The sequence below is a fragment of the Pyrgilauda ruficollis genome, unplaced genomic scaffold (assembly GCF_017590135.1).
Source record: "Pyrgilauda ruficollis isolate IOZ18807 unplaced genomic scaffold, ASM1759013v1 scaffold24, whole genome shotgun sequence".
Classification (NCBI taxonomy): Eukaryota; Metazoa; Chordata; class Aves; order Passeriformes; family Passeridae; genus Pyrgilauda; species Pyrgilauda ruficollis.
In genome coordinates this window covers 8404041-8419068 of record NW_024523648.1, presented here as the reverse complement: position 1 = coordinate 8419068, position 15028 = coordinate 8404041, and the positions used below count along the sequence as shown (strand labels likewise).

General features: G+C 40.8%; 1 protein-coding gene across 1 annotated transcript; it reads right to left on the bottom strand.

Annotated features, from left to right (window-relative positions):
- Positions 1 to 2507: 2507 nt before the first annotated feature.
- IYD (iodotyrosine deiodinase) lies at positions 2508 to 14717 on the bottom strand. The gene is made up of 5 exons (XM_041470110.1): positions 14429 to 14717; positions 8128 to 8322; positions 5948 to 6107; positions 4579 to 4735; positions 2508 to 3001 (listed from the first exon to the last, which is right to left on the bottom strand). Exons 1-5 carry the CDS (start codon positions 14607 to 14609, stop codon positions 2819 to 2821), a joined length of 876 nt encoding a protein of 291 aa, XP_041326044.1. The 5' UTR covers positions 14610 to 14717; the 3' UTR covers positions 2508 to 2818.
- Positions 14718 to 15028: the final 311 nt, after the last annotated feature.

Below are 15028 nucleotides of genomic sequence, written 5' to 3'. Positions count from 1 at the left end.
ATTACACTCATTAGAGAACAGTGGCAATTCCAAGTGGACTTGTCACAACAGGAGTACTAACATGATTTACAAAGGACTGTGCAGTATCATCAGCAGTAGTAATACTACTGAAGTATTTCCATTTGGAGAAGCATTTTTAAGGGAGGGAAAAAAGAAAAAAAAAAAGAAGGAAAATAGAAGCTTATTTTACTTACATTTCATGATTCCAGAAATGCTTTTTGGATAGAATCTTTCCCATCTAGTAGGTGTGAGGGCTTGAGGTTTTAAACTACTGTGTGTGTCTTAGTGTCCAGAATGAATCCATAGAGAAAAAAAACCCAACCATTAAGCTTCTTTGGTGTGAAGAGGTATATTGGTATATACCAATGCTTGTTATTATGACAATTTTTAATGTATTTTTAAACTGCTTTAGTTCTTTGTTTTTAGTTATGAAATCACACTAGAAATAGCCTTATATATGTAAGCTCCTGCTGTTTGAAATTGAATTCATTTAGTAAAGTTTCTCTGACTGTCATCTATTTTGCAGACTGAGACCGGGCAGAAGCAATTTATTTCTGTAGATGAGAGTTTATTTCTGTAGGAAAGATTGCAACATGGCAGGGAATCAGTCCTCCCTCTGTTGATGTGAACTCTGAATTAAAACATAGTAGTACCAGCAGGTACAAACTGCTTGTGAAGGGACATGGTGGCACAGAGCAGCATCTACACAGAAGGAAAACATGCAACGTGACTTGAATATGTATTCCTGATCACGTGCAGGTGATCAGCCTTGGCTTCTTGGCTTGGTTCAGCTCATCAGCTCATCCTTTTTTTTTTTTTTTTTTTTTTTTTTTTTTTTTTTTTTTTTTTTTTTTTTCCCCTTTTTTGTTTTACAAGACCTGATTTCAGACTAGGCCTGCACAAGAAACTTCCTGCCATAGCTGTACCATTGAGAACATGAAACAGGCTAGTAGACCAGATGAAGACTTTGCCATATCTGCTAAATACTAGCAAAATGGTCTGTCAAAGAAGAAAACAGTTTGACAGAGGCACTGACACGGCCAAAATCTGTACCTCTGCAAAACTTTATCCCCTCCACTTGCTCAGCTGATGAGTGATGGTAAATGGGATTTGACTTGTAGAATCATAGAATGGTTTGAGTTGGAAGGAACCTCAAAGATCCTGTACTTTCAGTCCCCCTGCTGAGGCTTCCACTAGACCAGGTTATACTTCAGATAAGGAGTGAGTTAACTCAGAATATCCTGAGTGAGAAGGGGCCCCCAAGCATCATCGAGGCCAGCTTCTGGCCCTGCACAGCACCACCCCCAAGAGTCACACCGAGTGTCCAAGAGCACTGTCCAAATGCTTCTTGAACTCTTTCAGCAGGCTTGGTGCTGTGACCACTTGCCTGGGGAGCCTGTTCCAGTGCCCAGCCACCCTCTGGGTGAAGAACCCCTTTCTAATACCAACCTAAACCTCCCTGACACAACTTCAGGCCATTCCCTCAGGTCCTTCCTTCACCATCTTCATTGCTCCTCCTTTGGACGCTCTCTAACCACTTTATGTCTTACACTGTGATACCCAGAACTGCCCCCAGCACTGGAGGTGAGCCCGCCCCAGCACAGATCAGAGCAGGACAATCCCCTCCCTTTCCCAGCTGGTCATGCTGTGCCTGATGCCCCCTAGGACAGGCTTGGCTCTCCCGGATACCCGGGCACTGCTGGCTCATGTTCAGCTTGCCACTGACCAGGACCCCCAGGTCCCTTTCCGCAGTGCTGCTCTCCAGCCTCTCATCTCTCAAGCACAGCTGAAGCCAATTTGGCTGAATGTGCCTGAGTTGGCTGCAGCAGAGATCAGGGTGGGGAAGTGTTTTCCAGGAAGGAAATGTCTCTCTCCGCGTTTCCCCTCTGGCTGCTGGCGGAGCCGGCGGGACGCGCGGCCCCACGAGGGGGCTCTGCCCGCCCGGGCATGGACAGCGCCAGCCCTTCCAGCGCGCCGCTCCCAAATCCCTGACTGGGGCTGCCGTGGAAGCGCCTCGCACGTGGCAGGGTCTCTAAAGGAGTCCCGGTTTCAGGGTGTTAAACTGGTGTAGCTGTAGGTATGAACAGGATAATCAGAATAGTTGTTCCCTCTGCGCTGCTTCCAGAGGAAGCAGCAAAGTACCGGGGGCATGCATGATAGCTACCACATGATCTAACTGTGTCCGGGACACGTACAAATAAATGGTAACAAGCAAATTATTTGTATGCCTTGTTCCTACTAAATTTCCCCCCAACCTGAGACACTCCTAGCTGCAGTAATTTAATAAAGCCTGGTACAGAGAAAGTTTTTGAGATCAATTAAGTAGAGAAATCCTACCATATAGGAGAAAAATATCATCTTTTTACACACAGCTGAACACAGTAAAGGGGAAGGGGCATTTAAGCAGCACACACTGGCCAAGATAGGACAGCTCAGTTTGACCACTTTGTATCTTTTAATACAACCTTCATTAAAATTCTTAAAATAACTGTGTAATGGCAATCACAGAAGTATAAAGAAAATATATATTCCCGTTCAAGAAGAGATTCGTCCCCACAACGCATGAGAAAAATCAAGTGATGAGATCATTTAAATGCCATTGTACATATTCCCTGGAACAATGCCCTGGCCAGATAGGTAACAACAGCTGTCCAAGGCACAGTGCTTGACTGCTCGCTGCTGTTAGTAGTTTACTAGGACTAAAAGAAATAGAGGTGTAAACAGCCAGAGCAACAGCGACATAGGGGGACAATGCACAGAAACAGCAGTGACATCTTCAGCTGTCAGCAGGGTCGCTCTCCTGCTCCTGGCACTGGGCTCACATGACCACCATGATGTCTTCCAGTGGCTTCCGTGTCAGCGCAGGCACGGTGGCATCTTTCTTGGGATAGCCGACGGGGAGCAGCAGCAGGAGCTTCTCATTTGCTGGCCGCTGGAGCAGCACCCGGAGCTGGGGGCCGCAGTTCAGGGGCGTGGAGGTCACTGTGTACAGACCCGCGTTCTGCAGGACAGACAGCAGCAGTGAGACAGAGGTCCGTGCTCTTTATGCGTAGCGGTTGTTCCCACCACACCTGTACACACCCTTCTGTCAACTAGTCCAGAAAAGCTGCTTTGTTAGACCTGGTACAGCCTTTGTAGCACCTGATTTACTAGCAGCCTCGGTGGCACAATAAGGGATGCCTGCTCTGCTTACAGAGAGGTGGAGCGTTTCTCCACTGCAGCAGCACGATTGGAATGTCATCCCATGGTGCTGGTGGTTGGACTAGATGGTCTTGAAACATCCATTCCAAACCAAACTATTCCATGATTCTAAGATCTGGCTCATACAGAGAACTATTTCAGTTCTTGCCTCCATACAGCTGGCAGGAAGATGCCTTACAGCCTTGTGAACGCTTGAGCTCCTCCTCAAGAGCTGTACCTCACAGGGAGAGGGGGCACAGGCTCTGCCTCAGAAGTTGTCACAGGAGTCTGTTGGCATCTCTCACGGTGGCCATTGTTATGGATTACATCAGAATCCCAAAATAAGTCTATGTATCACTCTTCCTCTCATTCAAAATCTCACAAAAACCCTAAAAAAGCTGGGCAAACAATAAAGAGCTGACATCATCCAAGGTGTGATCACACAGCTGAGTCACTTCCTGAGAGCTGCACATGTGGATTTCAGTCTCTCTGTCTATGCAATGCAAGCATTTTGGGAGGCTTTGAGATACAAGTCAGCCAGGGAGAGGTGCCCAGGAAATGCACCTGTCACGTTAAGTAACCTCCACGATCTTCTCAAGAGGAGAAGAGCTAATAGTGATGGTGCTGAATGATGCCTGAGGAGCAGCAATGCATGAAAGTGTCATTCAAAACAGAATGGAGGAGAAATGGCAGTGCCTGGTAGGAAATTGGCCTAATGTAAGAGGAGGCACCTTGCTGTTATCTTGCTGACAGGCCAGGTTAACTATCAGAATAGCTTCTCTGTTTAACACTTGTGTGAGTACGTCAGGTACAAGAAGCAGAACTGAGCACTGAGAAACCGCTGAGAAAATCTAACTGGCTGGTGTCAGACATGCTGAGCTTTAGAGATCAGTGCACTTTCAGAAATGCCTCAGAAAGACTGAATGAAATAGTACAGAGTGTTCTGCGGAATATGTCCCTGATTCTTTTTTTCAGCATTGTATAGTAAAAGTGGTTTGGCCTCAAGCTGTTTTATAGGGATTACTGGAAAGAAGGGGCCAGTGTGGCACCACACAGTCGTGCTTGGGTAGTCTGAGGAGCCTGTCAGCCCTGTTAGCATAAGGCAGAAACCACAGGGGCTGAAGCCTGTGCCGAGAAGAGAGTGACAACTCTGGAAGCTACATTATGTTTTTCTTCCTGTTAACCAGTACTGAGGATAAGAATCACCTTCTCCGATGTAGACCTGTGTAGAATAACATTAAAACTCAAAACTAAGACATATTGCCAGAAATTGGAGTAATCCAGGAGACAGAAAATGTTAAATCTAAACTGAGTTCTACCCTCTTTTGAGCAGAACAGTCTTGGTAGGTAATCCAAATTAATATATGGACTCACAGTGTGTTGGTTCTGTCAACGTACCTGCAGTGCAGCAAGCAGGATACCACAGGCAATGGAAACACTGATTTCATTGTAGTAGTGGGTCTTCTTTTTGCCATTTGGAAGCCGCCCATATACCTGCTTGAAAATGAGGATGAGATACGGAGCAGTGTCCAAGTACTCTTTGATCCAATTTGTTCTGCAAAAGAATGTTTAAGACATTTATTTTGCAACCTTTTCACTTTCCTGTAAGTTACATTTACTGTCTGCAAAGGGCCACTAAAGGTACATGACAGTTATAGCAGGAGACTAAACCTTAGAACATTTACTGCAAAGGATTAAGTATTATCAGCTTAAATAGAAACATTTCAGAAAGAAAAAAAAGCTTGAATAGAGTTCTCAATTTTAACAGATTTGACTGAGGAGTTGATGTGCTCACTCTGAAGAGTGGAATTGCATACAAATAAGAGAGAGTTCTTGACCTCTTATCTATGAACTGGTCTCATGAGTATTTGCCTTTGTGATTATTTAATTCCTGGAATTTTGCAGATTTGCCTGTTACCAGCAGTGCCAACTTTTTTGTCATTGCAGGGAAGACTGCTGTCAGAAAAGTTCAAAACATTTTTGTCTAAAGTCTAAACCTAAATATATTCCAATGGTAAAATTTGTTGTTCTGTTCCTGGGTATTTCATCCCTGTTACAATTCATTTGGTTCCCAATTTCTTAAATTACAATCATTATATAGGATTTAGACAAGAAAATGAGTGCTTTCTACTGTTGTTGCTCAAAACATAAGAACCTCTGGCATTTAGTTGTTTGCATAGCACACACATTTGCATAGCACCTAAGCAACTGAAAAATAGTAACATAATCAAACAAGTAGAGCAAGTCAACCCTACAAAGCTTTGTGCACATGCTCCATTTGACAAGCCAGGACTCAGTAGACATCTTCCCATTGTGTGAAGTTAAGCAAGTCAGTCAGACTTGGGAGGGCATTCGGAACAATTAAATATTGCATAATTCAGCACTTGGATAGGGACAGGCCTTGGGGCTTCCTCAGTTGGTAGCAAAGCTCCCAGTGACTTTGGGAGCTTGGCTGTTTGGCAAACAACAGAAAAAATCTGGGACAAGAGTTTCAGCCGCAGAGGTTACGTAGGAAAAAATAATGATGGAGCCAAGTGCTTGGAAAACTTTCAAAATAGAGAGCATGTAATCCCTTTTACTGGAAGCAATTTTATGAACCAACCACCAAGGCACAGTTCTACATATATTTAGAAGCTTTTGTTTCCAAACATAGATTTTAGAAAAACATTAAAAGTGAGAGGAAGGAAGAAATAGAAAATTATAGAAGTCTTTCCTACACTGAAACAACAGTTATCTTCACACCCCTTGGGTAATTGACTTTTCATACCTCAATCTTTTCAGGTCATTAACCCATCTGTCTCCCATCCTTTTTTTATAGTTGATTTCCTCTTCTTCTTCTACAATTTCACGAATCTTATGTTTTAAATATGGATCTTGCACTACCACAAAGGTCCAGGGCTCAGTGTGTGCTCCACTAGGTGAAGTACCTTCATACAAAAACAGGGAAAAATAAAAACCCAGGAAGGAGGGTGGGCAGTGAGAGGTATCAGCTCTTCCTTGTGAGCTTTTAGGCTGACCAGCTGAGCAATGGGAAAGCAAGTGGGTGAGATGGGAAGAAAAGGACTAAGTTCTGGCAGACAATCCTGTTCATTTCTTTCTCAAAGAATGTGAAATCCCATTGAAGAACAGAGGTGAGTCCTTTCATACTGCCATCTTACAGGAAGCCAGTGTTAAAGATTTGTAAAAAATTCCTTTTTTTGTTGGCAGTAATATGTTGCCATATATATGAATGCAGTAATGCTATTACAAAGTGTTGTACCAAAAGCAGAGCTCTGTCTGAATACACAGCCAACTCTGACACGTGGTTTTAGCTAAAGGGTGAAAACAATGGCTTTCAGGAAAACAAGGCTGAATGACTACCAGCAGGGACCTGTTGCTGACTGACAAAGACAAATAAGGAGCTGTACAACACAGACATCTGCTGTAGAGCATACAGGTTTGAGTATGTTGTCCCAAAGATAGCTGGTATTCATAGGTGTAGACATATATGTGATATATATTATATATATATATATATAATATATATATATTAAATCTGTATGTACTCACCTACCAACACCACTGGAGAAACATTTTAACTGCCTAGAGGTTAAAAGCCAGAAGCTGAAGAATTTATATCTGCACAGGTTCACAGATATATAGATTAAGACTGTTTAGATCTCTCTGGTCCCTCATACACTTTTAAAAATATTTTAAGAACTTGAATGCATACAATACTAAGGACTAGTTTTAGTTCAAGAAACATTGAATAAGCAGCTTGAACTCTCTTGATATAGGAAAATGTTTTTATATTGTGAACCTTGCCTCTCTTCAGGTTTGGGTAAAAACTGATGGCATTCATGCTTCCTTTTGTTTTCTTCTTCTCTACACAGCCCAAAGCTTTCAGGGTTACTAAGTACTTCATCTGCACGCCAGGCTTGTTTGCTTTGCTGCATTTGCCAAAACATGCTCAGTGTTTTAATGATGCCTAGTTAATTAGAGGGAGATGGAGACTCTTTACAGTGCAGTAACAAAGCTGCTTACAGTTCTTAAAGGGAAAATAACGCACTTCAAATGTGGAGATTCTTTACATTATTAACCCTGCTAAAGGCTGCTGAACTTTTCTCTAAGGCAGCTTGAGAATATTTTCTATAGTAGCAGCAGCTGGCTCATAGAATAAGAGAAATCATGAGGGTCAAAACCACTCCTGGCTGAAGTTGGTGTTAGTAAGGCAGAGATGAGATTAAGCCAGGACATGACAGTAATGAGTTGAAACACATAAATTCTCTAATAACCTCTATTAGGGTCCTCAGCATAACACTCCAATCATATGCAACAGGGATCTGGCACTACTGTTGGAAGGATTGGAAAAGGTTTTTTGTTCTAGACTGAAATTCTTTCCCTTTATTAAGCACCAACGATTTATGTCAAGAAATGTTCAATATGTATGAAATATTTTGCATGGCTGAGACAATTTAATCTCTTTGTTTATGGGGGGACCCCAAAATGCAAACCTCACACATGATAAATATAATAATGCATTAAATTTTAGAGCATGTGAAGTACATATGGCTTGACATTTTTGAGAAAACACTTCAATATTTCTATTTGAAAGATGTCTTGATAAACCACACATAAATTTAATTTTAAATAATATATTTTAAAAGTTGAAAATTAAGTTATTTGTTTCGTGCTGTTGAAATGCTCTTCTTCCCTGCTGGGTGAACTGCAAATACAGAGAAATTGGGAGTACTCCTAAACAGTCTCTGACAAACAGTTGTTCAAGCTGAGTAATTTTCAGTCAATCAATGGGTGCTCATTCATTCCAGCTACAGGTGAATCTAGGAATACCATAAGCAAAATTCCAGTTCCCTTGGCTTTTCCACACCACCTTTTCGCAGGTAGACAGTTGAACAGCAATGCTGATCCTTTTTCTTTCCCCCAGACCTTGAACCACTCAGTACCCACCTGCTGTTCTGATGACATTATCAATAACCTCCCTGGGGACTGGCTCATCACTGAGAAACCTGACAGATCGCCTCTTGTTTAGAAGCTCATAGAATGTCTGCGACCTCTTAATCATTTCAGCCTCAGAGTAGCGCTCGCCAGTGAAGGGGACGTGGGCAACGTTTTCTTCAAGTCCTTGCCACTCTTCCTCACCCTCTGCAAGAAAATACAAGTGGTTAGGGATTTCTTTTTTTTTTTTTTTTCTGGAGAATGCTGTTGATATCCTTGGCATTCACACTGTAAGGCACCTTGTCCTGCACTTCTACACCACTGGTAAGGCAAAGTCTGAGGCTCCAGTTGACACAACTCATTGATCCCCAGCTCCAGCTACTGAATAAACACCTTGTTTAAATACCAAGAGGCAGGAGGGTCCTGGCCTGCTCTAGCAGGTGATCCACAGAGAAGTCATTGCCTTCTCCACTTCAGCCTGCAAGCCTGCCTGCAAAAATGGGTTACAAGCTGAAACAGCATTGAAAAAGTGGACAGGCTTCCAGCCCAATTTTCTCAGCAAGTAAATGTGAACATGTGTGTTCCTTCTTGAGCTGTTTAATAAGGAAAAAATCAAATAAATTACTGAAGTTAAGGAGAGAGCTTAACTAGCAATATGTGTAAAATCTCCTCTGAGGAGCTGAATGTCAACTTCTTCCATATTCATGTTTCATAGCAGAAACTTTGCAAGCTTTGGCTCTGCAGAAATGTGACTTTGTGGTTAAGCTCTTTGGTTTCCCGATACTTTCAGCATAAGAGGAAATGGATGTTAGGCATCTATATTTAGGATAACAACATATCAAATGTAGGATATTGTGTTTCTTGGCTTTAATTAAAAACTCAAAATCATTCTCCATTTCACTGAAATCTGTCTGTTTATATCACAAAATGAATCTTCTGTTGTCTCTGAGGTCTCTTTCTCCCCCGTATTCCTAGAATTAGCATGGATAGCATTTTTTGCAGCTATGATCTGGAAGTTAAAGCCACTTAAATGCTGCATTTTGACTAGTCAATAGTATTGAGCAATCTGCTACAGAGAGCTGAGTCAGGAAAAAATATTCCAGTTCTTTTTCTGTTGCTATTAGGCTATTATTCCCAAATCATAGCAATCTCCAGCACAAATTCAAACAGCAATTACTTCTGTGTTTTAGTATTATGCAGTTGCCTTAGAGACTAGGCTGGTTTTTTGTTCATTTTAAAAGCAGCAAAATATTCACGTGTGGCTCAGGCTGTGCAAAGGGGCAAAATAAATCCAGTTTCATAAATTGAATGTAAACTGAATGGTTCTGGACCCCAAACCACACACATTTCATTTTGTGCACAAAGAATTCACCCTGAGAATTTGTTTTGTTCAGCATTTCATTCCTGTGTTAAGCACTCTTGGTCATAGTCTGCAAGGACCTGGCGCCAGGTTAATGGAAAGCAGTGAGCCCTGGTAAAAATTATTTTAGTGATCATCTTGTGCACGCTCAAAAAGTAAAAGGGTGCCTCTTGATAATGTTCCCTTTGTGATTTACACTTGGTAAAATAGTGAGTGCTTGCTTGTTTTGTGTTGTGGTGGGGGTTTCCCATGTAAGTAGAAGAGAAGTGAAGTTGCTGTTTGGTCAAGATAGTTCAACTTAATAATAAGGTGAAAAAAGAAATGTACTTTCAAAGATTTTGAACATGGGACAAAGGTGAGATAGCTAATGAGAATGGAAAACCTCAGTACACTCAACATGGGAATACTGACTGAAGCAGAAAAACCTAGAAGTGCCGGAACTGACACACAAAACCAAAACTCTCCTGGCAAATTATTTTTTTAAAAATAAATTAATCTATTATATATTCTCTTCCACCATGTGTCTACCATTCTTTCTTAGCAGTTAACATTATCCATATGCTAACTTTAAATCATTATCAGCACCATCTGTTTAGTGCATGCTCTCTATATCTCTAATTGCTGTGTTTAGACACACTCCTGTTTGTACAGTCACGTCATACAATACCACAAGTGTCTTGTTTATATCTCTTCGTATTCCACCACTTGATGGACAACAGACATCCTGCTAGCAAGTCTATTACCTTGTTAGCCACATTCTCACGATTGCCATCAATTCCATCAATTGCCATTTACAGTAGTCATCAAGCTTCCTGCTTTTTAAGTAAATCTGGAATGGTTTTGGCTCAGACATCCCAAATGGAATCTCATTTTAAAAGTACATTTTTCTATCTCTATCAAAAATTCCTCTCTGGATACATTTTAGGATGATAACTATGTTATTCCCAGCAGTCCATATGGGAGGTTATAATCAGCCTGCAAATCATGTAAAAAATTTTACCTCAGTTTGAAGCATGAGTTCTTAATTAAAAACTCATACTGAGAACAGTAAGTTGTCATTTCACTTCTGTTGGCCGCTTACTTTATGTAAACTGACACTTCTCTGTGTTGCTGACTTCCAGTTGTATGTCATTAAGATATTTCACTTTTACTCTCCTTGGTTTTATGCAAAGACCACTAGATAATATTAGCAATTGATCCTGAGACTGATCCTTGAGAAACTCCAGTCAAGACTACTGCATTTGCTTTCCAAACAAGTTTCTTCTCTAGAAAATTGCTTCCTGAGCATACAATTCCTCTCTAACTCTCTTTTCCAGTTTAAAGACATGATACATAGGAAAAAAAATTCAATGTATGTAAAGAAAGTTTTCACATCTTTAGTCTTAAATGCTGGGTAACTGACCCTGTGGGTTCTTTATCTGATTAATGGCAGACTGCTGCAAAATGGGCCACCACAGGAATCCCAGTAGTGAATCCAGCCCTGAAGTGAGTGTGACTAATAGGGAACTAAAAGAGATGGATTACCCTACTAGTGGGTTATAAATAGTGGTTAGCAGGCTGATCCTGGAAACCTCAAGAGTGGGTCAGGGATCTTAAGCAAAAGAAGCAAAAGGCACAGACCCTGGAAAAAATAACCCAGCATCAAAATATTGTGAAAATTATTTCAACTGGAATATAGTTGCAGAAGGTTTCTTACAATCTTAAGATAGAGTGGCTGTTATATAAAGAGAAAACCTAGTATAAAGAAAGCTGAGAGCTAATCTGGTTGCAATCCATAAACCACAGGAGAGGGGTTTATGCCAGGGCTGGAAGAGAATCCTTTGAAATCAAGAGGATGGAACAGATTGAATACGTAAACAGTAGTATTAAACAAGGCAGAAATTGGGCAGGCAGAAAGTGTCTGAAAGGTAGAGGAGGGGTTTTAACCTATACTAAGAAATTCTGGACTAGCTTTTCAGCAAGATTAAAGAAAAGGGGTCACAAAAGTCCAGTTTCCATGTTCATTCAGCTGATGACAAAGGCTAGATGTATTTGCAACAGCAGGAAGATACACACAGTGTCCAAGCCCTATGTTCCTAAATGATACAAAACATGAACTGTCATTGAAAAGGAACTTTAAATTGCCACTGCCTCATCCATGTCAGTAGTTGTATTATTAAGATATGGGGAGTCTTTGAAACTGGGGAGAGGAGAAGTGCTTTTAAGTGGGACAGGTCTATTACAAGGAGAATCACAAGCAACTAGCAGTGCATTTTCAGGATAAATGGAACGTTTGGGACTTTGTGTGTTGTTTTGTACTCCTTAAGTAGAGTGTATCATCAGTGTCCTTGCCAATCCACAGCACAGCAATCTCTCATTCTGGATCTTATAAATGAAGGAAAAAAGTTACAGGACAGATGGGCATGCAAACAAATCTGAAGTACTGCCAGTTAAAGCATTAAACAAATGGACTGAGTGCTTTGCACTTAAAAGAACTGGGTTTCTGGCTGCTACGAGAAACATCAATCTCTTCAGCTGTGGAAAGCACAACACAGACAAGCTCAGGAGCACTTGGCCCTCACCACTCTACACTTCACTGCCAATAAGTGGCCCTACTGAGTCTGCCCAAGCAGTTCAGCTACTTACACTGGATGCTCTGCTGCTCAAAGGCATGTCCTTCTCATGGGAAACATCCCCCAGGGCTCCACTGCAGGGAAGGCTCGTGGGGCTACAGGTGAGGTCGGTGTTTTTCTGTTTTCCTAGCTGTGTGCTTCACTCTCTCAGCAAATAGACCTTGCTTTGGTCAGGGACGTGAATCAAAAGACTTGGTCTTCAGCTGCCCCTTCCTGTTCAGGGGGCTGCTGAAAATTCAGCTTGTTCACATGGGGCAGCCCTAGATTCTAGCTTTAGACAAGGCCTTAAGAATGTCACCTTCATGTTACCTAACTCAGATTCTCTTCAGAGGAACTTCATCTTTAAACCAGCCAAAGACATTTAAGTAGACCTGAGCTTGTCTGATAAAGTAAGATACATTAATAACAGAATTTACACAGCAGGTAAAGTATTCTTTACTATTAAAAAAAATCTCTTTTTACATCCATGTTTCCGTTTCAGCATCTAGTGCAGTCAGTGAAAACTTTAACACTGACAACAAGGCTAACATGTTTTGATCCTTAATTAAGGCTCTAGCAAAGTAGCAGATCCTCACTAACACTTTTTCTTCTCCTTGCTACTCTTCTCATTTATGCTGGGCTGAAGACAAATTTCCCTATGAAAGATGAAATTATTTTAGTATTTCTAGAGATAAAGGACATGACTATTTTACAAAGAAATTGGTTTGAATCACATGCCACTAAGGGAAAGATCATTATTTGTTACTAAAATAAAAATAGCAAGAAAATTTAATATTGGATGACATAGTATATTGAGAAAGATCTTATTTAAAAGTAAATAAAACTTAGTAAGTGAATAAAACTTACCAACAGTACCAACATGTTTACCTGTCAAAAATTTTTTGAAAGCAATATTTTTTGCAACAAAAACTAGTACAATGTTGAATTTAGTACCTGAATAACAGGGAAAGCAACTAACAAATAAAATAATAAAATTTTATATATGGAGCTGTGGCAGTGAGGCTCCTTGCTAAAAGCTAATAGGTTTGTTTATGCAAAGGATCTAAATTTTTTAACTGATAGAAACAGCTATAGTCCAAGATTCATAGATTATCATTTGAACTACCCACAGGAATTCTAATTTGCAGCAATTTAACTGAAGTAGTAAGCCATTAGTGACAAAGAAATTATGGAATTATTCTATACAGAATCTATTTTGCATTGAACAAAGGAGGATACAACCGGTGAACTGATTTGTAAAGAAATTTTAAATATTTGGAATATAGTCAGCAGGGTTTAAATCTTTCTTGGTATCAACTCTTTTCAGAAACTGATAAACAACAATAGTTCAAAGTACACTGAACACTGAGAAAAGAGCTATAATAGTTCTTAGAAATAGGTCCATATGCAGAAGAACACTGTAAGTTTTAAGATTCCTAGAAGCAGACTGAGGGAAGTGTTATTATGGGGAAAAAATTAACCCAGACAGACCCCTCAAAAAGGCTTTGAAACAAGCTTGAGGGGAAAAAAAGGGGGAAACAAAGAAGCTGCATTAACCACAACTTTAAGAAATTGATAGGAACAGAACATGGTAGATTTTTATTTCATAAAGAAATAAAGTGAGTTTATGGAGGATAGTTAGGAAGGAAGAAAAAGGAAGGGTACATTTTTAGCTTAGACTTTTGTCCAAGCTGTGAATCAGAAAAAGCTAACGAAAATAAAGGACATACTGTATGGGTCCAAATATGCAGCTGAGTGACCAGATTATCACCACCAACACGTTTTGTTCTTAAATATTTGATCAACACAGCTCTCAACAAAGCTCTCATTGACATTCTCAGAAGCCACAAATGGAGGACCTTTGTAAAAACAGTAATAAACCAATTTCCAGCTTTTTAGCTGTGCTGAGACCAAGCACGTAGCACTGAGTGATAAAGTGGTTTGATTTGCAGGTAGAAACACTCTGCTCAGGTCTTCCCTTTGCTCACACTAATAAGGTCTGGGAAGAGACTGTGAGGAATTCAGCAGGATCTCCTCTCTTTCCTTACACTGTCCACAGAGTCCCTCCTAGGTCTGAGATCTGCTGTACAGAGGAACAGACAGGAGTCTCTGAGAATACATTTTATATATATATTTTTTTGCACTCTGATTTTTGGTGTCTGGAGGGAATAGAAATTGACACCAGGAGTGACATAACATGAGGACTGCCTCCTTCCTGGGAGTTGACAAGCTCAGGGCACAGCAGCAGCATTGCACTGAGCATTACTGTCATGTGGAGAAGTCCAGAAGATTGCACCTCCTTTATTCATATCAGCAGATAAAATTCAAACAACAAAAGTGTTTGGGGTAAGGTTTTTCTTACCTTCTTCTTCTAAGGGATGGTCAGTGCCATCTTTTAAATCTTCATCCACCCACGGGCGAGATGGATGCTTGCTTTTAGTGTCACGTTTTTCCTTCTCTCCATTCGTCTTCTTCATTATTACCCCAATCAAAACACATATAATGGCTATAAATAGTGGTGTGAGGGAAGAAAAGAGTGCCATGACTACAGAAATGTGGAGCCTTTCTTCCACATTCAGTAGTTTCTCATGAAAAGGAGAGGCTGAAGAGGGAAGAGCAGCAAAGCAGTAAGCAAAAAGGGGTGGACTCAATGTTTAGTCCTCCACCCTATCTTACTTCTACTTTTCAGACACCGCCCCCACAATCTCATCTGTGGTGGACTCCTGCTGTTAATAGATAGCTTCTGCAGTTTAAAAAAACCTCCAAAGCCAGGTTTACGTATTTTCTGAGAAGAAACATCTTACAAACAGCAAGCAGCGGCACTGACCATGCCCATAAATGCTGTCGAGGGCAAAATAAATTTAAAAACCCCAAGGTCTTTTCAAACTCCAGACTAAGGCAAAAGACTTCTCCCCTCTTATTTTTATTGTTACGGTCATCCCAGTAATCTTCCTTGTAACAG

Bases quoted from the DNA above. Each gene is read 5' to 3' on its own strand.
- IYD (XM_041470110.1), bottom strand. From the start codon at position 14,609: ATGGCACTCTTTTCTTCCCTCACACCACTATTTATAGCCATTATATGT. The intron at 8,323-14,428 runs GTAAGAAAAACC...ATTTTCTTGCAG, and splicing joins CCATCCCTTAGAAGAAGAAG to AGGGTGAGGAAGAGTGGCAA. The intron at 6,108-8,127 runs GTGGGTACTGAG...TTTTGTATGAAG, and splicing joins TAATGTCATCAGAACAGCAG to GTACTTCACCTAGTGGAGCA.